This window comes from Pisolithus orientalis, assembly GCF_024613125.1.
Source record: "Pisolithus orientalis strain OTSU chromosome Unknown F5J12scaffold_3, whole genome shotgun sequence".
In the NCBI taxonomy this organism is placed as follows: Eukaryota; Fungi; Basidiomycota; class Agaricomycetes; order Boletales; family Pisolithaceae; genus Pisolithus; species Pisolithus orientalis.
In genome coordinates, this window is record NW_026260784.1 from 926001 (window position 1) to 952829 (window position 26829).

A 26829-nucleotide genomic window follows, 5' to 3' on the forward strand; every position below is an offset into this window, starting at 1 on the left:
GGAATTTATGACAAACCGAAAGACTGTCGCAAAATGCAGCAGCGAGGCGCTACGTACAGTACAGTAAGTCAGCGCGGATCAAGGGCGGTCGCCAGCCCGGTGCGGAGAATTTCTCCGAGTGCCTCATTCCAGGTTCTGATGCCACCAGTAAGCAGCTCCTGGCATCAGAATGGTTATGAGGATATTCATGGCATGCAGGTGGATCCAGTAACTATGGTCCATGGGTGATAAGCACTAATTGGAAAGGATGATACTTTGCCATAGCATTCACGTGCATCTTGCGCTCTACTGGAGGGTCGGACGAATCTTAAGGATTTGTAGACGGTCGGTACCGGCACTGGCACCTGGAGCTCTGAAGGCGTAATTTGTCCAGCGATCCTGTGGAGCTTGGAAAATATCATGATCTCGATCTTCCGCACCTGCAAGAATAGCATCGGATGGCGAAGGTTCCATGAAACTAGCGGATGTATTTCACAATATGGTAAAAGAAAAAGGAAGGCCATTGGTGAGGGTGGAATTGCAGGGGACTGATAATACACACGTTTTCGATGACTTTCCCAGTCCCCTCCCGATACCTCACCCACCAACATCCTCTGCGGCCTCACGCCTCGAACGAGAGTCGCAGTGACGGATTCAAATTGTCATGACAGACTGGTCACCAGTGCAGGATGCGCTGCATTGGTCTAGACTAGCGACCGTTATGCAATCGAGTAAAAGTAGATGTGTACTGGCGCCTTGTGTCAGACACTTGCCGCAACATTTACTGCAGTTCGATCGTACGGACTCGGCTCCTAACAGTCCGTTTGTTTCCATTGTGTCGCTCAGCGTGACGGTGTGGTTGATTTAGCCGTAGTACATGTGGTATTAGTAGTAACCCCCCCCCTCCCCGCGTTTTTAACTTCCTCCTCATCGGCACGCAAGGTAACCATTACGGTTTTCCCAGAACAATCGGAACCTTTCGTTTGCAGGAATCACTTACTTGTAATCCTGCCAATAGCTGTTAATACCGGTTGGGCGACTAACTGTTGCGCGGTATATAGTATTTTAATTAATTTCGTCAACTAGCCCCCCAAAATACTGACCCTGGGGAATCCTGTAGGTAACCTCAGCGCTACTGCATGTACAACACTGTACCTGTAGGCAACTACAGGACATCAGTATAGTAGATATACTATGAATGAACATGTGCTTACCCTCAGTGCTGAATGAGTTACTAAGGGAACTAGGAGAAAAGTGTACGAAGTATACACTCCAATGCGATTATGGAAGCAGCTAGTGTCACACCTAAGTCAGCTGAACACAGGGATGATTAACTCTCTAACTCTCTAACAGACCCTGCCCCCAACACTCGGTTTGGAGAGTGAATGGGGACATGGGCACCCGACCCCCCTTGAGTTGGTAAGTATCAGCTAACACAGGTCTTCTCCACACATACAAGAGCAACTGTTGACCGAATATTTAGATTGTTACTTGTTCAGAGTGACGATCAGACAATTTCGCCCATGGTGCAGTAGTTATCATACATTATTTGTGGTACATACTTGTAAGTGGATGAGTGCGTGTTGCGGGACAATGATAGTGTGTAATACAATTGATGATCAGATGTGGTGCAACCAATTATATCTTTCGAGACCTGCTCGATCAATGACATCAAATTCTGGGACCCATGTATTCGTGTGTCTGCAATAGTGCACGGAGAGGAGGACAACATCTGTCGCACGGACGTCATCCTCACCGAGGCCAAATTTTCCTTCACTGTGGCTTGTTTGAAGTTTCTGAAAAATCCCGCGTCAGGTCGACTAGGCGAGTAGAGAGAAGAGCTCACACGGAAGCCATTTTATGGAAACGGAAAAAAAGAAAGCATATTTGTATTGCGAGCTCCTGTCGGGTGATAGGCTTTTCATCTACCATGCTTTCAACGAAACTCTGTCGAGCTTTTCGCAGCAGGTCAGATTCGTAACCTGGCCACTATCAAAATTATTAGAATCGCGCGAACTCGATGCAAGCAGCAGCACATTAACCTGCAGAGACAATGATATACACTCCCCCTGGAATTCCACGGACACATCGTCGTACGGCTGGTCGACTAGTGTTCCTCTGAGGACGTCTTTTGCAGGAGCACCAATCGAATCACCTATGGTAAACGTCACGACGCCTGTCCTGTCTTGAGGTAAATCGAGATGGCAAGGACGTAGATTCAAGCAACATGCTGCCATCATCATCACAGGAACGCTCTCTGGACGTCAGACATCCTGATTCTGTGGGTAGCCGTATTTAAACAGGTCGTCAATTCTTGTACCTCAATAGCTCACCTTCTGCCCTCCCTCCCCGTTAGTCTTCGCCACTTCCTGTATGGACGTTAGGAAAGACCGCCACGTTTACCTTGCACTGAGGGAGTATTGGCGCCATCCTTATATTACTACATATGGGAATGCATCTGAGCCCCTTGGAGGGCTCTCTGAACGGCACCCTCCATGGCACTGTCGACCTCCGATATTTGGGAGCCGTCCAACGCCCGCCGGAGATCGCCGATCATATCCTGGCAACGTTTGGCGTGTGGTAACTGATGAGCGCTGAGCGTCTGGACGAAACGTTGGGAGGGCACATGCCACGAGTGACTACATGAATTTCCTAAGAATACTCCAGACATCGAACATTGGCCTACACAACAAACCAACTTAAAAAAGCTCTCCTCAACTCCAAGCCGTCGACTCAACCAATTGGATCACCAGCAAATTTGAAGACAGGAAAACTTCAACGACATCTAAAAAGGATCGGGGTTTCAGTATACGGTAGGTATTATAACTAGCCGTCATGTCTGTAGGAAGTCTCAGCAATCTCGAGTACGAGTCATTCCCGCCTTCGGCAGGTCGTATTCATTAAATCAGTGTAATTTTTGTTTGAAATCATAGACGTTCCAGCGCAGAGCTTACGGTATAAAAAAAAAGGACTAACTTACCTGAATAAGGGATGGATTACGGGGAGGCCAACATAGTGATGCGGAAGAAGTTGGAGGGTGCACTGGAAGGAGGTGGAAAAAAAAAAAAAACAAGGAGGGCATGTTATACATTGAAGCGGAGATTGGTTCTTATGTAATCCAAGCGGAGAAACCACGCAGCCGACGACGGATGATTCCCAGTGAGAATTGGACATATGTGGAACAATGTACATGTAGCTAGATCTATGCCATAGATAGAGATTGCCCTGCATATGAAATAGGTCAGCTCCATAGCTTTTTTTGCTAGCTCAAGCTACTTGACAGTATGTGTAGCTACTCTATACATCAGGAAAATAACACTTTACTATTTTTGACTTTTGGTGACTATTGTGACTTTTTGGGAAGGAATCTACTATCATTACCCATGTCCTGCAGGCATGGCTGCATTGTTCTTGCTTATTTTGGTCTTGTTCAAACCACCTAATTCCATAGCTTTCAGTAGATACCACATACATTCAAATTGATAGGAGGTTCCAAAGAGATATTATGATTTTTCTCTCAGACAGTGTGCATCACACCAATGGCTCAATATCTCTGAATTTTCAGACATTTTCTAGTCTTCTTGGCTTAGATATATCATCACTTAGTTGTCTCAATAGATTCTGTTCTCTTTTCATTCTTCAAAATGCTGTATATGGTCAAAAAAAAGGTACAGATAGTGGGTTCCTTCCCAAAAAGTCACAAATAGTCACAATAGTCACAAAAAAGTCAAAAAAAGTCACAAAAAGGTCAAAAATAGTAAAGTGTTAATTTCCTGATGTAGTTTTCCATAGATCTACATAGATGGCCTTTTGTCTCTTATTCTGCTTGATTCTCCTATGACAATCTATGTCAGACAATGCCATAAATTTGTGAATTAACAAATTGCATTTGTCTATGCCATGCTATGTAGAAGTACAGTTGTGATGATGCCTGCCCACCTGCCCTTTGCACTGCCTGCACTCCCTCTCATCCACACTGCCCTTGCCCGCACTGCTCCTGCTTGCCTGTCTGCCAAAACATGCCTCCTAGTACATAGTGCTGCCTGAAAACTTGGCCACAATGGCAGCCATCCTGTTAATCCAGATCTTGCACTCTACCTGCAAGACTCTTCATGAGAGATGTGGTTATATCAGGTATATGACACATACCAGATTGTTTGCCTTCGTCTTTGTATTTCTGTATATGCATGGCAGTTAGAGTAGCCAAATGACTACTTGATCAGGAGAATACATACTGCCTTTGCTTCAGAAGGCAACTCATCAAAGTACTTGTTGAACTCCTCTAGCAATCTGCCAACCTGTTTCTGATAACAGTGCATGCACAAGTGTTCTGATGGGATAGTTAGCAACTGACAAGATACAAACATGGCACACATACCTGCCACTCTTGTTTGAATGAGGATGCCACACCTTCTTCTTCATTCCATCTGTGGGTTGTGGGGCCATTTGCTGCACTGACAGTTGTGATATGCTCAGTGTTACACCTACTCTCCATGTCAGGATGGATGTTGGTCAGTTGGCATCACTTACTTGTACTTGGGGCTTTCGACTTGAGACTCCCCTTCATCAATAGTGCTCATGCACTCATTGGATGAGTTTGAGTTTTCATTTAGTTCACACAGACTCAGATATGGTCATGGTTGGCTCTGGTGAATCTCTGACAACAGGAGGTGGATGCAAAGAGGATCTATAGGCAGTGTTAGCAAGGATACATGCATGTGAGGTTACTTACAGGGGGTTCTTAATCAGCTGTGCAGCTGCACTGATACCACCCCATTGTCACCATGAAAATCTCTATCTCCATCATCACCACAAACATCTCCAGCCCCATTGTCACCATGAACATCTCCAGGACCATCATCACCACAAAAATCTCCAGCCCCATTGTCACTGCAAAAATCTCCAAGCCCATCATCAACATCTGCAGGGTGTTGATGATTACCTTGAAAAAAACAAGCATATTGAAGGACTTACATTCATCAGCATCTTGCTGATCTGCAACCTTGTCCATATGCATGTGGTCATCCATCTGATTTTGATGGGCATCTCCCCTGGGAAGGTAGTTGAGGGAAATCCTCTGCCTCTAGTGTCTAAGAGGATTTTTAAACCAAAGAGAAGAATGGTTATTAATGTGGTCTTACCAGGCATGCATGTCCAGCAGTACCAGATTTGTTAGAAGTGCTGGTATTCACAGCAGATGTAGCAATGAATGCACAGAAAGTGTTACGCTTCCATCAGGGGTCTTTCCTTTTTCAACTTCTTGTGGTCACGTGCATTGCATGCCTTGTTGCATCCCTCATAACCATCGCCATCCTAGGGGCTTGAATGCTCCAGGGAATGCTCAGATCTCCCACTGTCAAGGTATTTCCAATACCAGTTGAGACTGCATTGCCACTGTGATCCAGTATTCCACTGCCCTCTCTGATGGATGACTTGTTTTATTCCTGCTCCATTGACTTGTCTCTGACTCGTTTATGTTGCTCACATGTTGTACTATAGTTCCAGTGTCAGGCTCCTTGCTGTGCATTGATTGTGCCAGCCAGTATAGCCTTCATTGCCTCCCTACCCCATCTGATGACACCGTATGACTCTTATTTATTCACTGATTGTTCTGTCGACTACTGCGGATATGTGTCGCAACGCATCTGTCGTGACTGGTATGGTACTCGTACTTAGAGGTATATAACCCCATGTACTTTACCTTGTATCCTCAGTTTTTCAAGAGCTTGCAACTCAGCTAACTTCCTTCTCGTTCGTCTGCCCTCTCTCTCTGTGCAAATACCCACAAAGGGATTCACCAGTAGACAGAACCTTTGCCGGACTTCCAAGATAACTGAGCCACAGGGGTTACGATACATTTGGCCCATAGTCTCCCCCTCATGTGCTTTGTGCCTATTCCATTTGAAGAAGTCACCATGCTCAGGCATAACAAAATCGAAAAACTCATGCAGCTTTTTGGGACTAGTTGACCTCTTCACGCAAAGCCTACTTGTCCTTGGTTACTGAACTTCAATAAACCAACTTCATTCTCAACTGCCTTCACAGGCATAACAAGATTGAGAAACACCCTGCAACCCTTAATCAAATCCACTGCTCTACAGGCAGCCATTAGGCTTTAATAGATCACCTCCCTAGAGATTGGCACTTGTGTCGCCCTACATGTAAAGCCACTCGTGCACCTACAAATACCTCTCTACACTGACAGGTTTCTTTCGAGAAATAAATCCTCCCTCAGCCCTTGTTATCACTTCTTGTTAAAGTGTCTAATCCACAGAAATCGAGACCACCAATCCCTCCTCGACCTAAACCCCTTGGGCTCAGAAGGAATCCTCCTTTACTGCCCATCCTGCTAGGAAGATTAGGCCCCTCAGTTACCACCACAAACCCCTGCTTGTCTTATCTATCCTGATTTAGGGATTTGGAAGTTGTGCTTAGTTCAGAAGAAGAAGACAATCAGAAGTCCAATACTTCTCTTGGATCAGTCCTCAAAGAAGAACAGGAAGCATGCAAATCACCCGTTATGTCCATGACACTCAGTCACAGAGAATCAGCCCCTGAGATGCCTTCAAGGACCATCACTGAAGAGGAGCTGAGACAGAGGTTGGAAGAACAAAGAATCGCTATGGCAGAAGAGCTTCACAAGGTGATGCATGCCTGGAATAGCGACCCATTTCCAACAGGAATGCCTGCTGACTCAGCATTACATGAGTGGTATGCCAGGAACTTTGGAAAGGTAATTCCCCCAGAGGTCCCCACTGGAGGGTCCAGTAAGGGTAAGGCCCCAGCCGATCCTGATGACGCATACAATTGCTGCCCACCCAATGGAGGGAGTTTAATGTCGGGCATCCCAGAGAATATGACAGAAGCCACAATGGGCTTCAGACCTGGGTAACACAGGTTGAAGGATATTTGAACCTGAACAAGCATGTGTATAACACTGAGGCCCTCAAGATCTCATTCACACTCACGTATATGACCAAAGGTGCAGCAGTCTCCTTCACCGAAAACTATCAAAATGAAAACAAGCTTCTTGATGGCACCATCTACTATACCAACACTTTCCAGAGGTTCGTAGAACGTCTTAAAGCTACTTTCGAGTCAGGTGATCAGACCACTCTCACAATCCTACGCCTTTTGGATATTTCACAAGGCAAACATGAACTTGAGGCATATATCACCGAATTCATGGGGCTTGTCAACAAGGCTCAACTTAAAGAAGAGTCATGCAAAGCAGGGATCTTCTGTGGAAAAGGCTTAAACAAGGAGTATCGAGACTGGGTTCTTAACTCTGGATGCGCACCTTCCACAGTCATTGAGTGGATACAGTGTGCGGGAGAAGCCTGAACTGTGATCACTACAAAGCATATCCTAGAAGGGAAGGAATCTCAGTATGAACAAAAGTTCATTCATTACTGTGGAGGTTCCCAAGATCCTGATGCAATGGATGTTGACAAACATAAACAGAACGTAAGACGTTCCAGTTTGGAAATTACTTGCTTCAAATGTGGAGCTGCCGGTCACTACCAACATGACTGCAAGTCCAAGGCCAAGCAGCTCTCAGGAATCTGCATCATCCTCAAGGAGGATGGCACAAAGACCGCCTATGTCGGAGATCATGAAGCGACTGCAGAAGAGAGAAGGGTCTTTGGGTTGGATTTTTAAAGGGGACTGATGAATCTCCTGCTACAGTCAGTCCCATTGCTATTTTGTCTGCTAAATGTACTTCTATAGATGATGAATCGACAATGCGAATCTGTTCACCATTGGGAAGGGTCATTTTACTGGACTTCAATGCAGGAATCATGGCCTGTATCGACTCAGGAGCCAAGGTCTCCCTTGTATTGGAACAAATGGTCCAGAAACTCCAGATACCCACATGTTGTGTCAAAAATAAATTCAAGACCATGTTGTTCACCAGAAAGGATGTCAAATGGGTCACATGAAAAGCAACCTTGAAGATGATTATCAAAAACAGGGTTGTTCATGTCAAATGTTATGTCAGACCGCTGGTAGGAAAGGAACATGTCCTCCTTGGAATGCTGTTCCTAAAAGAGTTCAAACCACAAATGAACTGGGAAACAGGAAGAATCACATGTTGGGATGATGGGTATGTTCCTACTAAAGAGTCTGACCAGTACATCAAACAGGTTGTGCCTTCTTACAAAGGTAGTGCAACAGAAAACTCTGGATCACCTCCGGAGGTGGTAAAACCAGAAACAGGCGTAAGTCCCATGATTATTAACAAAACTACTCTTTCCACAGAGCTCGAAGCTGCCTTAGCAGCAGCCAAGGAGGAAGTCAAGCTTCCTGATATGTACAAGGAATTCACCAAGGTGTTCACAGAAGACAACATTCTGTTACCAGCCCATCAACCTGGGTTGGACCACAAAATCAGACTTCGTGATGATTTCAAGCCTAAGAAGGCAATGGTATACCCCATGTCTCCTGACGAACTAAAAGTTCTAGACAAATTCCTGGAAGAAAACCTAAAATGCAAAAAGATTCAACCATCAACATCACCACAAGCAGCACTGGTGTTTTTCGTGGCTAAGAAAGATGGGAAAAAGCAGCTAATTCAAGACTACTGCTATCTCAACTCGTTTACAGTCCCAGATGTGCATCCGCTGCCCAACATGCAGGCCTTGTTCGATGAACTCGTCGAATCCAAATATTACACCAAGTTCGACATTTGCTGGGGTTTTACCAACCTCTGTGTCAAGGAAGGAGATGAGTGGAAAGGGGCCTTCATTACCCCTAGAGGGCTGTTCAAGCTGACGGTAATGTTCTTTGGCCAATGCAATTCACCACCTTCCTTTCAGAGGTACATGGATAAAACCTTCGAATCGCAAAGAGGAAAACAGGTAGGGTACATGGACAATGTAGCAATCCATGGAAAAACCAAAGAAGAACTTCAGAGCTGTGTTCATGAGTTCCTGAAGATCTGCGAAAAGGAAGAACTGCGCCTCAAGATTAGCAAATGTGTCTTCGAGGCTGAAGAAGTTGAATTCCTTGGAATGGTAATAGGAAAAGGGCATATGGAGACTTTGCTGACGAAGACCAATGCCATCAGTACCTGGGAAACCCCTGACAACCTTACTGGGCTTCGCAGATTCCTTGGGTTTTGCAATTTCTACCACAAGTTTATCCCTTCCTTTTCAAGCATTGCCCACCCCCTACATGATTTGACAAAGAAAGGAGTGTCCTATCAATGGACAGCAGAATGCAATGCTGCATTTGAAAAGTTAAAATCTTTGTTATGCTCCTCTCCAGTCCTCACTATTCTGGACTTCTCAAAGCCTTTCACCCTGTTCACAGATGCTTCGAAGCTCAGTACTGGTGCAGTACTCGCACAAAAAGGAGCGGACAATGAATGGCACCCCTGTTCCTACCTTTCCCAGTCATTGGTCAGAGCCAAGCAGTGCTATCAAGTTTATGACCTCGAGATGCTCACCATCATCTGTGTGCTCAAGGCTTTCCACCTGTACCTCCTCTCCCTGGTCAAACTCACCATGGTCTTTACCGACCACAAGAACTTGGAGTACTATCACAAGCCTCAACAGCTCACTCCACGACAGGCCTGATGGGCTGCTACCATTCAATCTTACCCCATCTGTTTTTCCTGGCAGGCTGGTTGCCTCCAGGTTCCTGCCAACACTCTTTCTCACAAGAGCGACACGGCAGAGCCTGCCCCCATGGCCACAGTCCTTCCCCCAGACCTTTGGCTTTTGGAGGGGGTGGATTCCCAAATTTGCCTTGTTTCACCCTCTTTTTCCCTTACAAAATTACAAAAACAACTAAAAATCAACCATCTTTGCTGAGTAGGACATATCCCTGCATGGATAGCATGGTCATGCAAAAACTCAAAGCCTTATTCTTGCCCACTTGAGGAAACACCAAAAGAGAAAAGGCTGCCTGACACTTGCCCTCTGAGGAATCCTGTAAAAGGAGTGTGGGGAGTTTATGCAATATCCTCAGACCTGTATGAACGCATCAAGAACGAAACGCCAAAGGATTCTACCAGTCCAGAACCCAGGGACAATGTCACCATCGCAAAGGATGGAACTAAACGGTTTGGAACGACACACCTGTATATCCCCCCAGAAAACCATTGACACTGTATGTGCAGTTACCATGACCATGAGTCTGCCGGTCATCCTGGACAGAAAGCTATGGCTGCAAAAATGCATAAAGAAGTATGGTGGGAAGGAATGGTAAAGGATATAAAAGCTTATGTGGCTGGATGCCTGGTTTTCCAGACAACCAAGGTCATCACTCACCCACCAACACCCCCAGTAATCCCCCATGAAGCCCCTAAAATGATGTTTCCCTTCCAACAAATCTCTATGGATCTCATCACAGATCTCCCCATCTTGGGAGAACAAAAATACAACTCTATTCTCACGATTGTTGATCAGGGCCTTACTAAGGTCACACTCTTCATTCCCTGTCACAAAACTATTGACTCCGTCAGGATTGCCTGACTCTTCCATCAATTCATATATTCCCAGTTTGGAATCCCAGAGTCAGTAATCTCCAATCATGGACCCCAGTTCGCATCTTTGTTCACCAAAGAACTTTACAAGGCTATAGGGGTCAAAACCAAGCTCTCTATGGGTTACCATCCTCAGATTAATGGAGAGAGTGAATGCATAAATCAAGAGGTAGAAGGGTATCTGCGCCTGTACTGTGCAGAGGCACCAAATTCCTGGACTGCCAAGCTCCCTTCAGCCAAGTTCACCCACAACTCCCACATCCACTCAGTCCATCAAATGACCCCATTTTTGCTTCTTCTGGGATACAACCTGTCCCCTTACCCCGAAGTATGGCTAACCATGGTACCCTTGGTCAATGAAAGGCTGGAAAGACTGGCCTCAAACTGGGATATTGCAATCCTCGCTCATAAAAAAGCCCAAGACCTGATGCATTCGTGCTCAAAAGGGTCTTATGTTGCGCCCAAGGTAGGAGATCGAGTACTCCTGGATACTGGGCATCTTTGCATCAAAAACCAATGCAATAAAATCACACCACAACGTCTCAGACCATTCAAGGTGACTCAGGTCGTTTCTCCAGTTGCCTTCCAATTGGAGCTCCCCGAAACATGGAAGGTCCATCCAGTGTTCCACACCTCTTGGATCTTCCTGTTCACTGAAAATGACACCTATGGTGCTGCCCCCACAGCACCATTGCCCAAATTGGTTGACGATGAGATTGAGTGGGAGGTCAAGTCAATAATTAATCACAAGATAGACAGATGAAGAGGAAGACAGCACTATTTGGTTAAATGGAAAGGGTTCCCGCATTCGTCCAACACTTGGGAACCTGAGGAACACATAAAAGACCACACATCGGAAGCCCTCAACCAGTACAAGCTCACCTGTCATCTCAAAAATTAAATGGACTCTCCTCACTCTGTCAACACTGAGAATGACTATGCTGACCTCCCCCTCGCCACCAAATCCTTTCATGACACCTACAATGATGGGGTCATTCCCCCAGTCACTGTCTATGCCCCAACCAGTCCTCCAACATCCCCCACCAGTTTTTATGTCTCCGGATACTCGTCACCAGTGTCTCAGCCCCGCTCGCTATCCCCACCTTCTGGGAGGGCTCACAGACTGCATCCACTCATGAGCTTCTCAGTCAGACACATCCCAGCACCAAAGGCCAGAGTCTCCCTCAGTGGAGACAGTAACCAGCAGGGAAAAGGTAAAGTGCACACTGACCATGACTCCCATGGAACAACAACTGGAGAGGGTCCCTCCCATGCTCCCCAACCTACCAACCTTCACTCTGCCTTCACCACCTACTCCAACAGCACTCATCGTGCAGCCCTTGACCTCCTCACAATGGCTGCCACTGCCTGGCTTGACCAGCAGTGACTACCAGTCTCAGCAAGTGACTACCTGGACATTGTTAGGGCACTTGATGTCTTCCACAACAGGGACAACATTGATGGGTGCTCACCAGAACAGGTTGAGTATTTTGGGATGTTGTCTCAAATCTACCGAGTGTCAGATGTGATCAACAGGCTAGTCTCAAAGGTCCATACTTGGAAGATGAGCAGAACTGTGCCACTGTCAGAGATTATAATGATTGACATGCTGGAGAAGGCTTCCTCAGATCTCACTGAAGCAGTAACTGGAGGGGCTTATCATCATTTATGTAACCAACAGATAGGAGAGTTTCTGGCCTCTCCAGCTTCTCGGATCTTGGAGCACATCAGACCAAAACAAGAGGAACCATCAGTTTCAGCAAAATTAAAAGAAGATGTCTCGGATCAGGAGAAGGAGAAGGAGTGGCATGCTGTTGAGTTAGGGTATGTTGACTTGGGAGAATTGTTTAAAGAGGTCGGTGCTCATCTGGGAACAGGAACTCACAACTCCGCTTGGGAGGTTCTGCTCCAGGATGCGTCATGGGCTGGAATGCACAAGCAATATCACAATGCTGTCCACTCTACTGATCCTCTCCCTCTGGCTCCCTTCGTCCCCATCCCTGCAGATCAACTATGGTTTTACCTCGGAGGGCAGTCCCCAGTACCCAAGGGACACCCCCTTCAAGTTCACACCTGCTTCCAGTGTCATTACCTGGGACATTGGTCATGCTGCAATGGATGTGGCTCCTGCTATACTCTGGCCCTCGAAGAACCACCATCTCCATCGCCATCATTGCCCATCGCCTCTTGCACATGCTCCCATGTGTATACTACTTGCTGACCCCTTTCTGCCTGCCCTGCCAATGCGACTTCCGGCCCATCCTCAAGGGTCTGAGGACCTTAGAGGGGGGGTGATGCTACACTTCCATCAGGGGTCTTTCCTTTTTCGACTTCTCGTGGTCATGTGCATCACATGCCTCGTTGCATCCCTCATAACTGTCACCATCCTAGGGGCTTGAATGCTCCAGGGAATGCTTGGATCTCCCACTGTCAAGGTATTTCCAATACCAGTCAAGACCACATTGCCACTGTGATCCAGTATTCCACCACCCTCTCTGATGGATGACTTGTTTTATTCCTGCTCCATTGACTCATCTCTGACTCATTTATGTTGCTCCCATGTTGTACTATAGTTCCAGTGTCAGGCTCCTCACTGTGCATTGATTGCACCAGCTGGTATAGCCTTTGTTGCCTCCCTACCCCATCTGATGACACCGTATGACTCTTATTTATTTCACTGATTGTTCTATCAACTACTGCAGATACATGTTGCGACACGTCTGTCACAACTGGTACGGTACTTGTACTTAGAGGTATATAACCCCATGTACTTTACCTTGTATCCTCAGTTTTTTGAGAGCTTGCGACTCAGCTAACTTCCTTCTCATTCGTCTGCCCTCTCTCTCTGCACAAATACCCACAAAGGGATTCACCAGTAGACAGAACCTTCACTGGACTTCCAAGATAACTGAGCCACAGGGGTTACAATACGTTCGGCCCATAGTCTCCCCCTTGCATGCTTCATGCCTATTCCATTTGAAGAAGTCACCACACTCAGGCATAACAGAAAGTATCAGATCATGTTGCCAGTGTTATAGATGCCTTCTCATTGTCATCCACCTCACATAGATGCTTCTTCTTCTTCCAAGTTCTCAGTGTATGAATGAGCCTGCAAATGCCTTTGCAGTATTTGCGACATACACACCACAGGTTTGGAGCAGGCAGCATGATGAGGAGTAGGTAGTACTCATAGTGAGTGCAGCAAGAATATGGAATGGATGGCATGGATTGCACCAGATAGCATAGATTCAACAACCTAGCACAAGTATGTTGCATTGCATGGAGTCGATGGCTCAGATTGGATGGGTTGCACACAATCAATATCCTGTTCCAACTAGGTGTAGCTATGGACAACCTATGCACATCGCAACACATACCAATACATATAAACAATAGTTGGTAAATAGTACTACATTTGTCTACCTAGTTATGCATTTGTCCAATTTTCACTGGGGATGATTACTCTAATCTCGATTTCGAATCAGCCTATCTGCAAACTACCTGAGGGAACACCAGTCCACAGCAAGCTCCGTTTGGAAGTGGCTTGTCGTAAGGCTCCCCTCGCGCTCAGTAAATCACTTATTGACCAGTGAGAGGGCTCGTTCAAGAAGGGGTTGTTAACCGCCGCGTCGCGTAGCTGTCTCCCAGATTTGAAGAGCATCGCTCGAGCGTTGATGTGTCCAGTCACTCGCGATGGATCTGAGACCGTAAGGAGAATCGACGTCCACAGTGTCCCTGGACACAAGTGATAATTTTTTAATTTTGTTTGCTGATCGACTCGAGCTTTTCGGGAGGGCGGATATATCCAACGATGCTGTTCAAGTGAAGACCCTGTGCCAAAACTACAATCCAGAATTAGGTACGGGCACATCGGGACGGAGGGAGGAGTTGTCATCGACATGCGTTAGCAACGTGCCTACATTACGGTTTCCGGAGGTGTCATCAACAGCGGAAGCCAGCCTGTGCATGTGTCATGTATGCCAATGATTAGGCACACGAGACCCGCGTATGCATGTATATAGTCATAGACCTCGAGGAGGTAATGGAGCAGATCGTGGTGTTTGAGGATTTCATGCTGTTGAAATACAGCATCCACGCAGAGACTCCAAGGTCATCAAGTCAATTAGTTAGGATTCTTTCCAGGATCATTTCTCACAATGCACGTGTAAATCGCACCGTTCACATCCCCCATACATGCGTCCCCAACTCGGTGGTGATAGGCTGGATACATTAGATAACCATTTGGCACCTCATGTTTTGAGCGTTCCAGGGAAAATCGGAGGGTGGCTCAATGATTCAAAGGGCTGGCCCACAACAAGGTAGGGAGAAGGGTAACAAGTTATCTCTCACTTCAATCCAGGACTTCCCTTGAACCATGATGCCACAAAGAGACGGAAACAGTGGTGAGCTGGTTTAGTGGGGTGTGTCAGGTGTGCTGATGGTTCATCGATGTAAAGACTCGTCGTATGATATAGTTCCGGTCCCCATCCCTCCGCGTCGGCACCCTCGTGCGCCGACGACAATACAAGCAGTTGGCGATGATTTCGATGCCGTAACACATGACGCGGATTTCGATACTGGAGGAACGGAAATGCACCCTTTTGATGGTGTAACCGAAGTTCAAACAGTGAGACGGGTGGGCTTGGAGGAAGATACGGAGCCACGATTCAGCGGTGTGTACGGAGAATGGGCTGAAAAATACGAAGTCAATTATCGTCAGGGACCACCCCCTACGGATTATGGGATGTATATGGATGAGGTGTCGAGGCGACTCCAAGAAATCGCCGTCGAACAAGGTTCTCACAGACAGAATGCTACCCCAAGGTCGGGGGGGGGTCCGGAACCATTAACGCAACCAGTGATGGAAGGGGGACGTTCCGGGAGAGTGCACATGTGGAGGGAAGAAGTTGCGCGTAATGGCGGCAGTACCGGAGAGCCTGGAGATTCGCCTTCGCAAGTCAGTAGCCCAGCACAGCATACGTGCAGCAGGGTACGTCCAACAGAGACGAGGACCCTGAAGCCCAGGGAGATCCAGGTACGGAAAGGCGAATATGACATTACCCTCGTTGATTGAATGCCCGGCAGAATGTTAGTGCGACCCTTCGCCGAAGCCAGTCCAACGCATCGCCGTCCTATCGATCCGAACGGATGTACACTTCATCAGAGTTGAACACGTTTCACCCGCTCAAGCATCCGCAGCCGCAGGTGATTAACACAAAGCGTCCAAAAAGGGTCAAATCTCCCAGCCCAACGCGATCGGAGAGAATATACACCATGGCGGAAATTAGTGCACTCACAGGACAGAGGCACTCTCCTCCGCGCAACAACCCCTTGACGAATTATGGAACTTACTACAACAGAAGTGCAAGCATCGCTTCATCTCCGCGCAATGCCAGAGCGGAGCCCAGAATGAGCCCTCCGATTGCAAGGACTCGATCTACCTCGACGACATCCGTGGAAATGGTACTTGCGTCCTGCCAGCCGTCACTACTGCACATCGCGCCAGTACTCTACAGTCTGGGCATCAAGCAGCGTGAGCATCTCCGCGCATTGGTGCGGCTAAGAGAAGAAACCCGGGATCGCGAGATGAAAGAGGAGATGCTGAAGAAAGGTGTCACGATGCTCGAGTGGGCAATCTTGATGGATAAACTGCAAGGCTTCTAATCTCAGTGAAAAACCCAAAGCACGGTAGGTGTTTGTTACCTACGAGCTTGGACCATAGGCGGGGTATAAACACATGTACACAACGCGTCTTTTTATGTACGTGCGCAGCACTGCCGTGACGTCCTGTACTTGTATCCTGTACGGTCATTTCAGTTTGGTTCCTGTATGAGAATCTGAATCATAACTTCTATTAGGACGACATGCACACAGAGATCGGTGGGCATGAACAGGCCGGAGCCGTAGACGTTTCCACTCGCGACCTTGTTGTGTCGGAGGGAGGGCCGCTTCCCGAGAGTTCGCGTTCCAGCAAACGTACTGCGGTGTATCTGCAGGACGACTGCCTTAAACACCGCTACATAAGGTCGAAGGATACCTCGGGTATCGTGGAGCGTCCCGAACGCCTTCGCGCAGTCAAAGTAGGTCTTTCAGCAGCGATTGCTCACGCAGGCGAGGTTTCCGCGAAACACACTGCACGCAGGAATGATAGCACGACTGGCAAAATCACTTCTACAGAAACAGACACATTGGTGTCTGCCCTGGAGCGTATGAATATCGGACAGGCCCAAGATCAGCAATTATGGCCTTCCTCTGTTACTTTTTACCGCACTGCAGCGAAGGTTGATTTACTCGATCACCCTGCCGTGAAGTATGTTCACGGGGACGTCGAGGGCGACGTGTATCTCGAAAACCTCACTGCATGGGCACGAGACAGCCAAGAAAATATCCAAAAGAAGGGTCTCGAAATCCCAGATGGGATCCCGCCGCTGGATTTGTATCGTAAGTGCACATTACCCTTGCCAGTCGTCGATCCGTCCACGTTGTTCTTTAGTCTGCCCAACGTCCATGGACGCTATTCAAGGGGCTGTTGGCGCGGTATGCGAAGCCGTCGACAACGTACTCACCTCTGATGCAGGGGGTAGTAAGGGCTGCGAACGGGCCTTCGTGGCAATTCGACCTCCAGGTCATCACTGCGGCGAGGACACTCCTAGTGGTTTTTGTTTCGTCAACAACGTGGTCATTGGTGCTGCACATGGTACGCTCGCGGGTGACGGACATCCATGAGTGCTGACGCCCTGTAGCGCATCTGAAGCACAATATCAAACGAGTTATTATACTTGACATCGACCTGCATCATGGTTGGTCCATGGCGGTTCCAAGTAGCACCTTTGCTAACTCGTTGAATGCATGCAGGTAATGGTACACAATCACTCGCGTGGCAGATAAATGAAGAGACCTATCTCAAGTCACTGGAGTCTGAGGGTTCACAAAACAACATGCCTCCCACGCAGAGTGGTCTTCAAATATACTACGGATCACTTCACGACATCCTCTCGTACCCGTGCGAGGTGAGTCCCAGACAACCACAAGATCAACATTGGAATGTGTTAATTCCAATGCAGGATGGCAAGCTGCACATGGTTCAGGCAGCTTCAACTTCTATCCACGGTCCGCACGGACAACATGTTGAAAACATTCATCTTCAGCAATATGATTCTAGCGAGCACTTCTGGGGCACACTCTATCCTAAGTACCTTAATCTCATCCACCGCGCGAGAGACTTCCTTGATCGTACAGGAGGACCCGGGGACGACGTCCTTATATTCATTAGGTTTGTTTCCGGCTAACCAGGGCAGTTGGTTGCTGACTTTAAAAACCGATAGTTGCGGCTTCGACGCTTGCGAACACGAATACCCGTCCATGTCCCGTCATGGTCGCAGGGTCCCTGTATCTTTTTATCATCGCTTCACTCGTGATACACGCTCCCTTGCTGATCAGTACGCACGAGGACGTCTAGTTAGTGTACTCGAAGGGGGATATAGTGACAAAGCCCTCTTAAGTGGCGCTATGGCCCATGTATGCGGTTTAGTGGAGTTGGAAGGGGAGGATGGGAGCTGGGTAGACCAAGAATGGTGGAACACGGAAAACATAAACAAAGTAAGTTCAATCTATCTTCAGTGCAGTTAACGGTGGTCGATCCTTACGCTGTGCACAGCTAGAAAAGGTTATCAAGACCCGAAAGGGTCTTCGTCCATCGGTACCTTCCGCTCCAGAGGATTGGCTTTCTCGTACTGTGGAGATACTTGCTACCCTGGATCCAAAGCCCACCTCTTCGCCTGCAAGTTCTCGCAGTAGTCGTGCCCCCCCAACAGTTCGGACGCTTCGTAAACGAAAGAAGGATCCAGGTGGCACTCCAAGTGATTCCGGGAGTACGACGTTATCTGGAAGCACGAAGAACACTTCGTCTTCTGCACTTGAGGGTCCTAGTGGGGGATATTCTCCAACGCCAGAGACGGAGACGAAGATTGAAGACAGCTCGACGCAGCGTACTGCCTTTGTAGCTTCTGCCAGTAGTAGAAAGAAGCTGCCTAGGGTTATTCTTCACGTCCGTCCTCCAGCGACTTGATTTCCTTGTTATTGTCTTCAAGGGGATGCATTTCGCGCGGCTGGAGTACCAGTTCCCACTAAGGAGCCTATGTTGCTGCGTCCCAGCACAAACTACAAATTGAAAGTATAAAAGACAGTGACGTTCGAAAGATACACTGAATTAACTACTGCAGCGCACTGGCCACCAACTCCAGGATCTCCTTCGTCCCCTTTCCAACATTCTTGTCGTCTTTCGCCATTGATTGCCATACAGGCCCGTGGTGAGGTTCTGCAGCAACGCATCGCTTAATTACCTCAGCAACATGTTCCTAAAAGACAGTCAGAAGATATCTACATGTTATATGCAAGCCTGACATACCGGCGTCCCATGTTGTTTCTCAAACTTGAACCACCATCCCCAGTGGTCCCCGATATCCTTGTCTTGTTCAGTAGCAACTGAACGTGCGAACCAATCACGCGCTTTTTCGATCTTGCGCTCCGCCCAAAAGAGGCGGGCAACCGTACACGTTACCAGAGCGTTATCCTTGGACTTTTTCAACGCGTCAACCGAACGCGACTTGCGCGCTGGACGTGGTTCTGCCCAGATAGCCATTGACCACAGCAGGCCGGAGGTGGGACATTCCTGCATTCCCCGAGCGAGCATTGTTTTTGCCTGTCCTGTCCCGCCCGCGCGTTCTTCCACACCGACAGACTCGGCCCAGAGAGTTTCATTAGCCGGGTTGAGTAGACGTGCCTTCTCCAGGAGGGCCCGTGCTTTAATGCTCTTGCCGTCGAGCTCCTCGAGTCTACTTGCAAGTACCCAAAGCGTTACGTCCTTCGGACACGCCTTTATCCCAGCAGCATACGATGCACGAGCAGCTGCGAAATTTTTCTGTAGCTGATGAATTTGTCCCTGAATCATATATAATTTGGCAAATTTGGGGAACCTCGACAGTGCAGTAGAGACTGTCTCGAGTGCAGCTGCGTATTGCCCTTGTTGGCGCTCGAAAACAGCCGATTTCATCCAAATCTGTCATGACGTCAAACGGCAGTCACCAACCAACACAATAGACTTACCCTTTCAGTGTCCGCAACTGTACGCGCGCGAACGAGGAGCTCTCTGGCGACGCCCAGCTCGCCGTTCTCTGCCTCCAACTTGACAGCAGCAAGCCATATCTGTTCGCTCTCCGGGTTTGCAACGAAAGCTCTTTCGAGCACTTCCCGTGCCGCGGATACATTGCCAGCTAGCCACTTCTCTTTAGCTGCCATGAGCCATAGAACTTCCGCCTGCGGGCAGTAGTGTACGGCTTGTGATAATACAGCATCCAAAGATTCACTAATTACTCGATTAGAGAGTTGATCGGCAGATAATGCTCGGAATTCTCACCGATCACCGTAAGCCTTTTCGAGGTCTGCCGCTCTTCGCCAAAGGTGCCGCTTATCAGGGAACACTTTCAAGGCATATGCCAAGATTGCCCGTGCCGTGCCAACCTTACCCCTTGACTCCGCACTTTCCGCATCTCCTACCCATGTGTCCAATCGATCCTCCTCTTCGATTTCCATACTGATCGTAGCCTTCACTATCGCTTCGCACGTCCTAGGTGAGCCCTCCGACTCGCACTTCTCCGCCTCCTTTAGCCATTGCTCTCGCGTTAATAGCACCCGATGCCGCCGCAATTCACGCACTCCCGCCTCTATTGTGCGATCGACGGGTTCGAGTTCCTTGTTACGTGCTTCAGAAGATTTCTCTGGGTCTGCCGTGGCTACTTGCTCAAGTAAACGTCCGGCAGCAATCCATATTTCATGTGAGGTTGGTACCGACTTGCGTGCTTTGTTGAGAACTGTCTTAGCACGATCGGGAGTTTCGAGTCGAGCAAGAGCAAGCCAAAGTTCGACGGAAAGGGGGATGACCTCAACAGCACGAGAAAGGAGGATGCGCGCGTCGGCAGGTGACGTCTCGAGATTGACTGTTTCTTTCCAGAGGCGGACCGAGTTCGGGATGTGTTCAAGCGCTGAAAAGAGTATCAGAAATAGTTGACCATGCGGAAGTTGTGAGGGTACTGACCTTTGCGAAGTACCCGCTTCTTTGCTTGAACATCCTGCTCTAGATCAGCTGCGGCAAGCCAGACTTTGACGCTTTGCCCGACATGTTGTACGGCATTGGCAAGAATAACCTTCGCGTCGTCTTGATTCTGATCACGAGTCAACTGCCATGCACGCCATTTCGTATTATTCAAAACACTTACATGTAGCCGTGCGGCCTCAAGCCAAACGTCTTCGCTCTTAGGACAATGTTCGCAGCCAGCTTTGATCAGTTTGCGAGCGGCTACCATACGACCTGCATGTTCCTCCAAACACGCTGCTGCTATCCAACCAGGAGCGTGTTTTGGATTGGATTTCACAAGGGAATCGAACAGCATGCGAGCCCGCTTGATATCACCAATTTCCGCCTCACTTTTTAGAACGACCGAATTAAGAGAAGTAAGGTATCCCTTGGGGTCAACTGAAGTGGCAGAACCTGAGACACTGGATGTGCCAGATATCTGAGCGAAGGTGAGTAAAAATATGATATACCGTGACGCGAACTCACCTGATCTAACTTGAGAGAGAGAATCTTGTCTCGGGCTTGTCCAATCTCAACAAAGTTCGTCATTGCACCTGCGTCAGCAGATGTCACGAAGCCATCCTGTTAGGGTGCACGAAGCAATTGTTAGCGCCGGGAAGGAACCCAGTAAAAACTAGCCTACCTGCTGCTGCTTGATGTCCAAAGAGCTTTCATACTCGGTTTGCGCTCTATCGCCGACAAGAATGCTGTCCGAAACGACGAACAAACGCTCATCTTTCCTCCTCTTCTTCCTTGTAAGATTACCTACGTCTGGGATACTCTCCCATTCTTCATCGGTTATGACAGCCAATCCGCGCTTTAAATCTGCGAACTGTTGCTGAATCTTCGGACGTTCTGCACGGTACTTTGCAAGCTCGTCATTTTCGTGTGCCTCCCTAGAAGAGGGTGAAATGCATGAATGAGAGTAAGCGACGCGAACTAACCAGGAAGCACACACCTCCGTGCCCGCCGCCGTGCGTCCATGTTACGGTCCACCGCCTCGTATATTTTGTCGGCCTCTTCATCGTCAGCCTCGTAAGTCGTCCCAGCAAAAAGGCCGTATTCGTTATCTGGATCCTGAAATTGCTCCGAGTCGATCTCGGGTTCCTCCCCACGTCTGGCTTGAGCTTCACTGTTGGAAGCGTAAGCAGGGCAAATAGGAATAGCGAGTAAGAAAACGCACGCAATAGTCTCCGCTGATGGACCCTCCCTCGCTGGACCGATATCCGAACGGGTTGTGAAACCAGAAGCACTACAAGGACAGATGAGCACACCGATATTTCGCAAACAAAAGTTCTCATACACACCCTCGACCAAGACCAGCGACATAAGACGCAGGTGCTGGCATTGACAAGAATGCCAGTTTATTGGGTTTGTTGGAGGCCATGATGACGGACGTTCAACTCAGCGACCAGGTACGACGTTGTGTATTAGGCCAAGTGTATCTGTACAGCACCCCATTGCGCTGACTAAGCCAAATTCTGACTAAGCTTGAATCTGACGCTGCAGTCTGTGTCTCGGGTGGTAACCATGGCTCTAACTAGAATTCAACCATCCCAGGCGACCCCTCCTCCCTGACGGACGTCCTACTAATATACTTAAAAGTAACCAACGGCATGTTGTACCACCATCCCATGCTGGTAAATGGCTGTAAATGCCCAGTCCTTGAGCCCTGCATGCAAACTCACCCGCTAATGGTGTGTGTTTTCATTCTTAACACAAACACTCGGGAAAGCATTGTTGCAGACATTCAGGGCCAGGTCCAAAGGTGGGTGTTCTTCTGACTGGTACTGCTCCTTCTGGGACTCGCTGGGGCCAAGCACATGCAGCCTGAGCGATAATGAGAAGAGTGTATGGAATGGCAAAAGCGACGCGCATCGGAAGTGCAAGGCAGGCGATTTTTCGATCAACGATGATACCTACGCACTATCGCTGTTCTCTCCGATTTATAGGTTGGCGGCATCTGTTTCAGCGCCCCTAGGGCGGTGCACAACTCGTAAACCTAGAAACCCGAAATAAATGTCGGTCATTATCGCGTTGCCATGATCCCAGCACTGAGGCGGCCGTGTTTCGAATTTGTGATCGTTCTACTCAGTGTTGTTTAGGTCTTCGTAACGTTATCCAACTTCTTTTGCGGGGGTGGAGCCCGTACTATACTTCCCCCACAGACTCTGCCTCTGAGCCCAAGCTCTGGAAGGCCGAAATATGACAGTCCATGCTTAACGGTCCATGGGAATTATTTTGAATACCCCTGTTTCGGTCTCCCCAGCTGGTGCAGGGCGATTCATCTACAGCGCGGATTGCGCGGCCTGCACAGGTCGGCTAGCAGGGTTGCTCTAGAAATCCCGTTGCCGCCTCTAAGTGCTGACATTAACAGCTACCCTTGCGGTCACTCTTCGACAAGTGAATGGAAGCACATCTTTTAGACCACACGCATTTTGCAAGCCGTGACGCCAGTTTGAAACACGTTCCTTCCAAGGCTTAAGGGTCGTGAGGCATTCATCACCGGGGAACGCCTACTTGATCATCATGCGCGACAGAAAAGCCAGACATAGAAACAAGTGCAGTAGATGATATTTGGTACTGATGTACTGAAAAGGACAGTCGTCGCTCTCCAACCTATTGGCAGCACAGAGATCGTGAGTGATGATCGAATGGCTGAAAGACCCTAAGTGCCAGACTAGGGAACGTATACCAAAACCTTGCAGTTAGAAGGAGGTGTCCTGTATGTTGCAGAGCTTGAATCACCCGGTGTACTACCCTGGTTCTGTCGGGATCATATTCGTTACTGTGAGAGTAAGTCAACGTCTGGCCACCACTATTTGATTAGGAGCACCTCGTTTGTCAACCACAGTGTAACGTTCGGGCTAGTTTACTGCAGTGGGACCAATGTGCTCTTCATCTCTATCAGTAGTAAGTAGAAATTAGCGCCCCCCAACTTGTTGCGACTTACAAGAGGTTGTGAGGAAATCACAAGTCTTGCTTCTGGAAGTGGACGATGGCGTCTGGATTCGGAGAAATGGTATTGGAGAAAATGATTTGAGGTTAGTTTGATAACTAGAGCTTATATCGTGTACGGGGCAAATTTGCCGGGGTAAACATATGATTCGATTGTGTGGTTTTACACAGGCTACAAATGCTATCAATACACTTTCACAGCTTCAAGCATCTGCCCAGATGCTAGTCGCTAGATCTTTGATCAACGCCAATTTCTTCCTCATATCATCCATACCAAGTAAATTGCCCTCCGAGTGCGAGGCAAAACCGCACTGCGGGGAGACACATATCCGTTTCAACGCTTCTTCCTCACTTTCTCCGGTATCGGTTGCCATAATTTTCGCTGCTTCCATCACCCGTCCCTTGAGTGCTTCTATGTCTTCCAGTTCTGGAAATTTACTTGTCACGAGGCCGAGAACAACCGTCTTGTTCTTCGGAAGGTGCCGCAGAGGTTCAAATGATCCTTTGTGTCGTGGTCAGCCCGCGGATATCCCAACTCGAATGCAACAACTCACCAGCACGTTCGGTGTCGTATTCGAGATAATAGCAGTCTACGTCAATCTCGTTAAACAACTTCACCGCAATGGCATCGTATCCGCCCTCAGAGAAGTGGATGGAGTGCCGGAAGTTGCCACGGCACAAGTGTAAGCCGACTGTCAGGTTCCTGGGGCGACCCACAAGAAAGTCATTGTACAGCTGTATGTAGCGATCCAACAATGTCTCTGAGTCCTCGCCAGCTTCCTTCATGCCCTTAAGCATTGGCTCAGCACAGAAATAAGCAAGCAGGGGGTCATCGAACTGCGCGTTGCGGAGCCCAGCAGCGTAGAGAACCTGAAGTTCGCGGCGGTACGCTGCTGCAATATCATTGAAGTACTCGTCTTGACTAGCGTATACACCCGGTTTGAAGGCATGTTCCCCTGTTGTGTGTCAAGGAAATCGCAGGTCAAACAATGTGAGAGACGGACCATGACGCAGGTGGAACCACTCTGGGGCAGCCAAGGTAAGCTTGATATTCTTCACTTCCTCAGGTTGCACAAGGGCCTTCAAGGCTTTAAATTGAGGTAAATAGCCCGATTCGACGTGCTTGATCTTGCCCGTACACAGTGTCGTGCCCGCAGGCTTGATGTCTAGCAGAGTGAAGAAAAGTAAGTGCTCAACCACGTTAATTACTCTCAACTCACTATTGGCGAGGAAGGCCTTGATGTCGGGAACATAGGTCTACAAGAAGGCTGTTATCGGCGGACCACTTGAAGTACCTCTGAGCGGCTTACCTTGAAGATTTCAATTGGTGGGTTTTGGATTTCTGTACAACGGTCAGTTGGATGATGTCCAGGTCTGACCATGGCATACCTTCAAAGCCTTGAAGGTGATCGAAGAACCCGTCGTAGAACCTAGAAGGAAGATAAGGCAATGCTTATCCATGGCAGTTTCTAGGACGAACATGTGACGCCTAAACAAGCCAGCAAAAGCACTCAATCACACAGCTGACGACATAACATCTCTTCACTGACCTGTATTCGCCATCTGTGAAGCTCTTGATACCGACTTCCCTTTGCAGGCGCAGAGCTTCCGCAATGGCTTTGTCTTCCAGCACACGTAGTTGCTCATAAGTGATTTCTTTCTTGTCGAATTGCTTCCTCGCTTGGAGTAGATAATCAGGGCGAAGAAGGGAACCTAAGTGTTCAGCACGGAAAGGCGGGTTGTGTTTGAAGGACATCCTGACAAGCCTAGGCACCCAGCATTCTAACACCAATATTTATACCAGCCAAATCTATTGAGAGAAGTGCTATCCTGACTGGAGCGGGAAAACGATTCCAAACTGCATCAGCAGATGTATACAACCGGAAGCTTTAATTTTCTGATCCACGGAACTTGGACGGCAAAGAGCTCCTGATAAGCATGTCTCCAGAGATCTTCCATAGGCGCAACAGTGTATCTTTGACGACAAACGATTAAGAACAGGATTGGAGATAGGCTCTACCGTGAGCCAAATAATTCAGGCGGCTTCGCGAGTGAACACCGCTGGTCTGCGTACACTACCACAGAAGTGTGAGAATAGAAAATGTACCAACGGCCATGAGTAGCTGTATGGAGCAAAGATAACGAACTCAAATTGCAGACAGCGATTACTAACGGATTTGAGCTGAGGTAATCAAGTGCGCGTCATGACCAAGCGAGTTTGATGCAGAGCTCCAGTAGGGACTATTGCATCCTCCAGCCTACCACACCCACAGCCGCCCCGTGCATGGGAGTAACTGCCGACTACTCAAAAGGGGCTACCCATCAGTTCCGTGACAAAATCAACAGTGGAATCATAATCACAGAAAGGGATATTGGGTTGATGTACACGTTGCCAGAGCGTTGGACGGTGGGATTAATCAGAGTGACCTTGTTCGCAAGGTTTCTCCAGCTTCCTTCATACCTTTAAGCGTTGGATCAACGCAGAAGCGAGCCACCAAGGTGGTCGTCGAACTGCACGATGCGGAGCCCGAGAGCGTGGAAAACCTCAAGTTCGCGACGGTACGCTACTACAATATCATCGAAATATTGATCTTGACTGGCGTACACACTCGGTCTGAAGGGGTGTTCCCCTGTTACACCAAGCGAATCATGAATTAAATGTGACGGACGGACCGCGACGCAGGTGGAGCCACTCCGGAGAAGTCAAGATAAGCTTGCTGTTCTGTACTTGGTTGCACAACGGCCTTCAGGGATTCAAATTGATGCAGGTAGCCTGATTCGACGTACTTGATCTTGCTCGTACAGTGTCATGCTCGCAGGCTCGACATTTAGCAGAGCACAGAAGAGTAAGTGCTGAACCACTGTAATAATTCTCAATAAACTATTGGCGAGGAAGGCCTTAGTATAGGGAACGTATGTCTACGAGAATGCTGTTATCAGCGGACCACTTGCAGTACTTCTGAGTGGCCTACCTTGAAATTTTCAGCTGGTGGATTGTGGATTTCGGTACAACAGTCAGCTGGACGATGTCCAGATCTGGCCATTGCATACCTGTAAAGCCTTGAAGGTGATCGAAGAACTCGTCATAGAACCTAGAAGATAATGCAATACTCTTCCATGGCAGTTTTTAGGACGGATATGTGATGCCCAAACAAGCCAGCAAAGCACTCAGTTACACAGCTGACAACATATCATCTCGTCACTGAGGTGTATCCGCCGTCTGTGAAGGCCTTGATACCGACACCCCTCTGCAAGCGCAGAGTCCCCG

General features: G+C 48.3%; 6 protein-coding genes across 6 annotated transcripts; 2 read left to right on the top strand and 4 right to left on the bottom strand.

Annotated features, from left to right (window-relative positions):
- Positions 1 to 1503: 1503 nt before the first annotated feature.
- On the bottom strand, positions 1504 to 2370 carry F5J12DRAFT_801890 (uncharacterized protein). Its single transcript, XM_051744383.1, has 4 exons — positions 2313 to 2370; positions 2022 to 2258; positions 1826 to 1968; positions 1504 to 1761 (listed from the first exon to the last, which is right to left on the bottom strand). The coding sequence occupies exons 2-4, from the start codon at positions 2220 to 2222 to the stop codon at positions 1599 to 1601; spliced, it is 507 nt and encodes a 168-aa protein (XP_051604214.1). The 5' UTR covers positions 2223 to 2258; positions 2313 to 2370; the 3' UTR covers positions 1504 to 1598.
- Positions 2371 to 3946: 1576 nt separating this feature from the next.
- On the bottom strand, positions 3947 to 4996 carry F5J12DRAFT_779731 (uncharacterized protein; the record flags this gene model as incomplete). The annotated part of the gene is made up of 9 exons (XM_051742412.1): positions 3947 to 4029; positions 4129 to 4156; positions 4215 to 4283; positions 4358 to 4463; positions 4510 to 4562; positions 4600 to 4666; positions 4712 to 4728; positions 4749 to 4921; positions 4954 to 4996. 9 exons carry the CDS (start codon positions 4994 to 4996, stop codon positions 3947 to 3949), a joined length of 639 nt encoding a protein of 212 aa, XP_051604215.1.
- A 9853-nt stretch (positions 4997 to 14849) lies between these two features.
- Positions 14850 to 16533, top strand: F5J12DRAFT_954129 (uncharacterized protein; the record flags this gene model as incomplete). Its single annotated transcript, XM_051749843.1, has 3 exons — positions 14850 to 14874; positions 14947 to 15461; positions 15557 to 16533. The coding sequence occupies 3 exons, from the start codon at positions 14850 to 14852 to the stop codon at positions 16133 to 16135; spliced, it is 1119 nt and encodes a 372-aa protein (XP_051604216.1). The 3' UTR covers positions 16136 to 16533.
- F5J12DRAFT_713868 (arginase deacetylase) lies at positions 16336 to 18539 on the top strand (the record flags this gene model as incomplete). Its single annotated transcript, XM_051740860.1, has 7 exons — positions 16336 to 16912; positions 16965 to 17168; positions 17215 to 17271; positions 17327 to 17481; positions 17536 to 17744; positions 17797 to 18070; positions 18129 to 18539. The coding sequence occupies 7 exons, from the start codon at positions 16336 to 16338 to the stop codon at positions 18537 to 18539; spliced, it is 1887 nt and encodes a 628-aa protein (XP_051604217.1).
- Positions 18540 to 18611: 72 nt separating this feature from the next.
- F5J12DRAFT_301585 (PRP1 splicing factor, N-terminal-domain-containing protein) lies at positions 18612 to 22032 on the bottom strand. Its single transcript, XM_051738812.1, has 11 exons — positions 21911 to 22032; positions 21787 to 21855; positions 21562 to 21735; positions 21247 to 21499; positions 21090 to 21185; positions 20746 to 21042; positions 20565 to 20691; positions 19887 to 20511; positions 19577 to 19835; positions 18879 to 19529; positions 18612 to 18828 (listed from the first exon to the last, which is right to left on the bottom strand). Exons 1-11 carry the CDS (start codon positions 21988 to 21990, stop codon positions 18685 to 18687), a joined length of 2775 nt encoding a protein of 924 aa, XP_051604218.1. The 5' UTR covers positions 21991 to 22032; the 3' UTR covers positions 18612 to 18684.
- A 1638-nt stretch (positions 22033 to 23670) lies between these two features.
- Positions 23671 to 25687, bottom strand: F5J12DRAFT_801932 (UROD/MetE-like protein). Its single transcript, XM_051744384.1, has 8 exons — positions 25112 to 25687; positions 25042 to 25050; positions 24951 to 24991; positions 24872 to 24903; positions 24782 to 24818; positions 24566 to 24727; positions 24116 to 24517; positions 23671 to 24063 (listed from the first exon to the last, which is right to left on the bottom strand). Exons 1-8 carry the CDS (start codon positions 25315 to 25317, stop codon positions 23765 to 23767), a joined length of 1188 nt encoding a protein of 395 aa, XP_051604219.1. The 5' UTR covers positions 25318 to 25687; the 3' UTR covers positions 23671 to 23764.
- Between the last annotated feature and the right edge of the window lie 1142 nt (positions 25688 to 26829).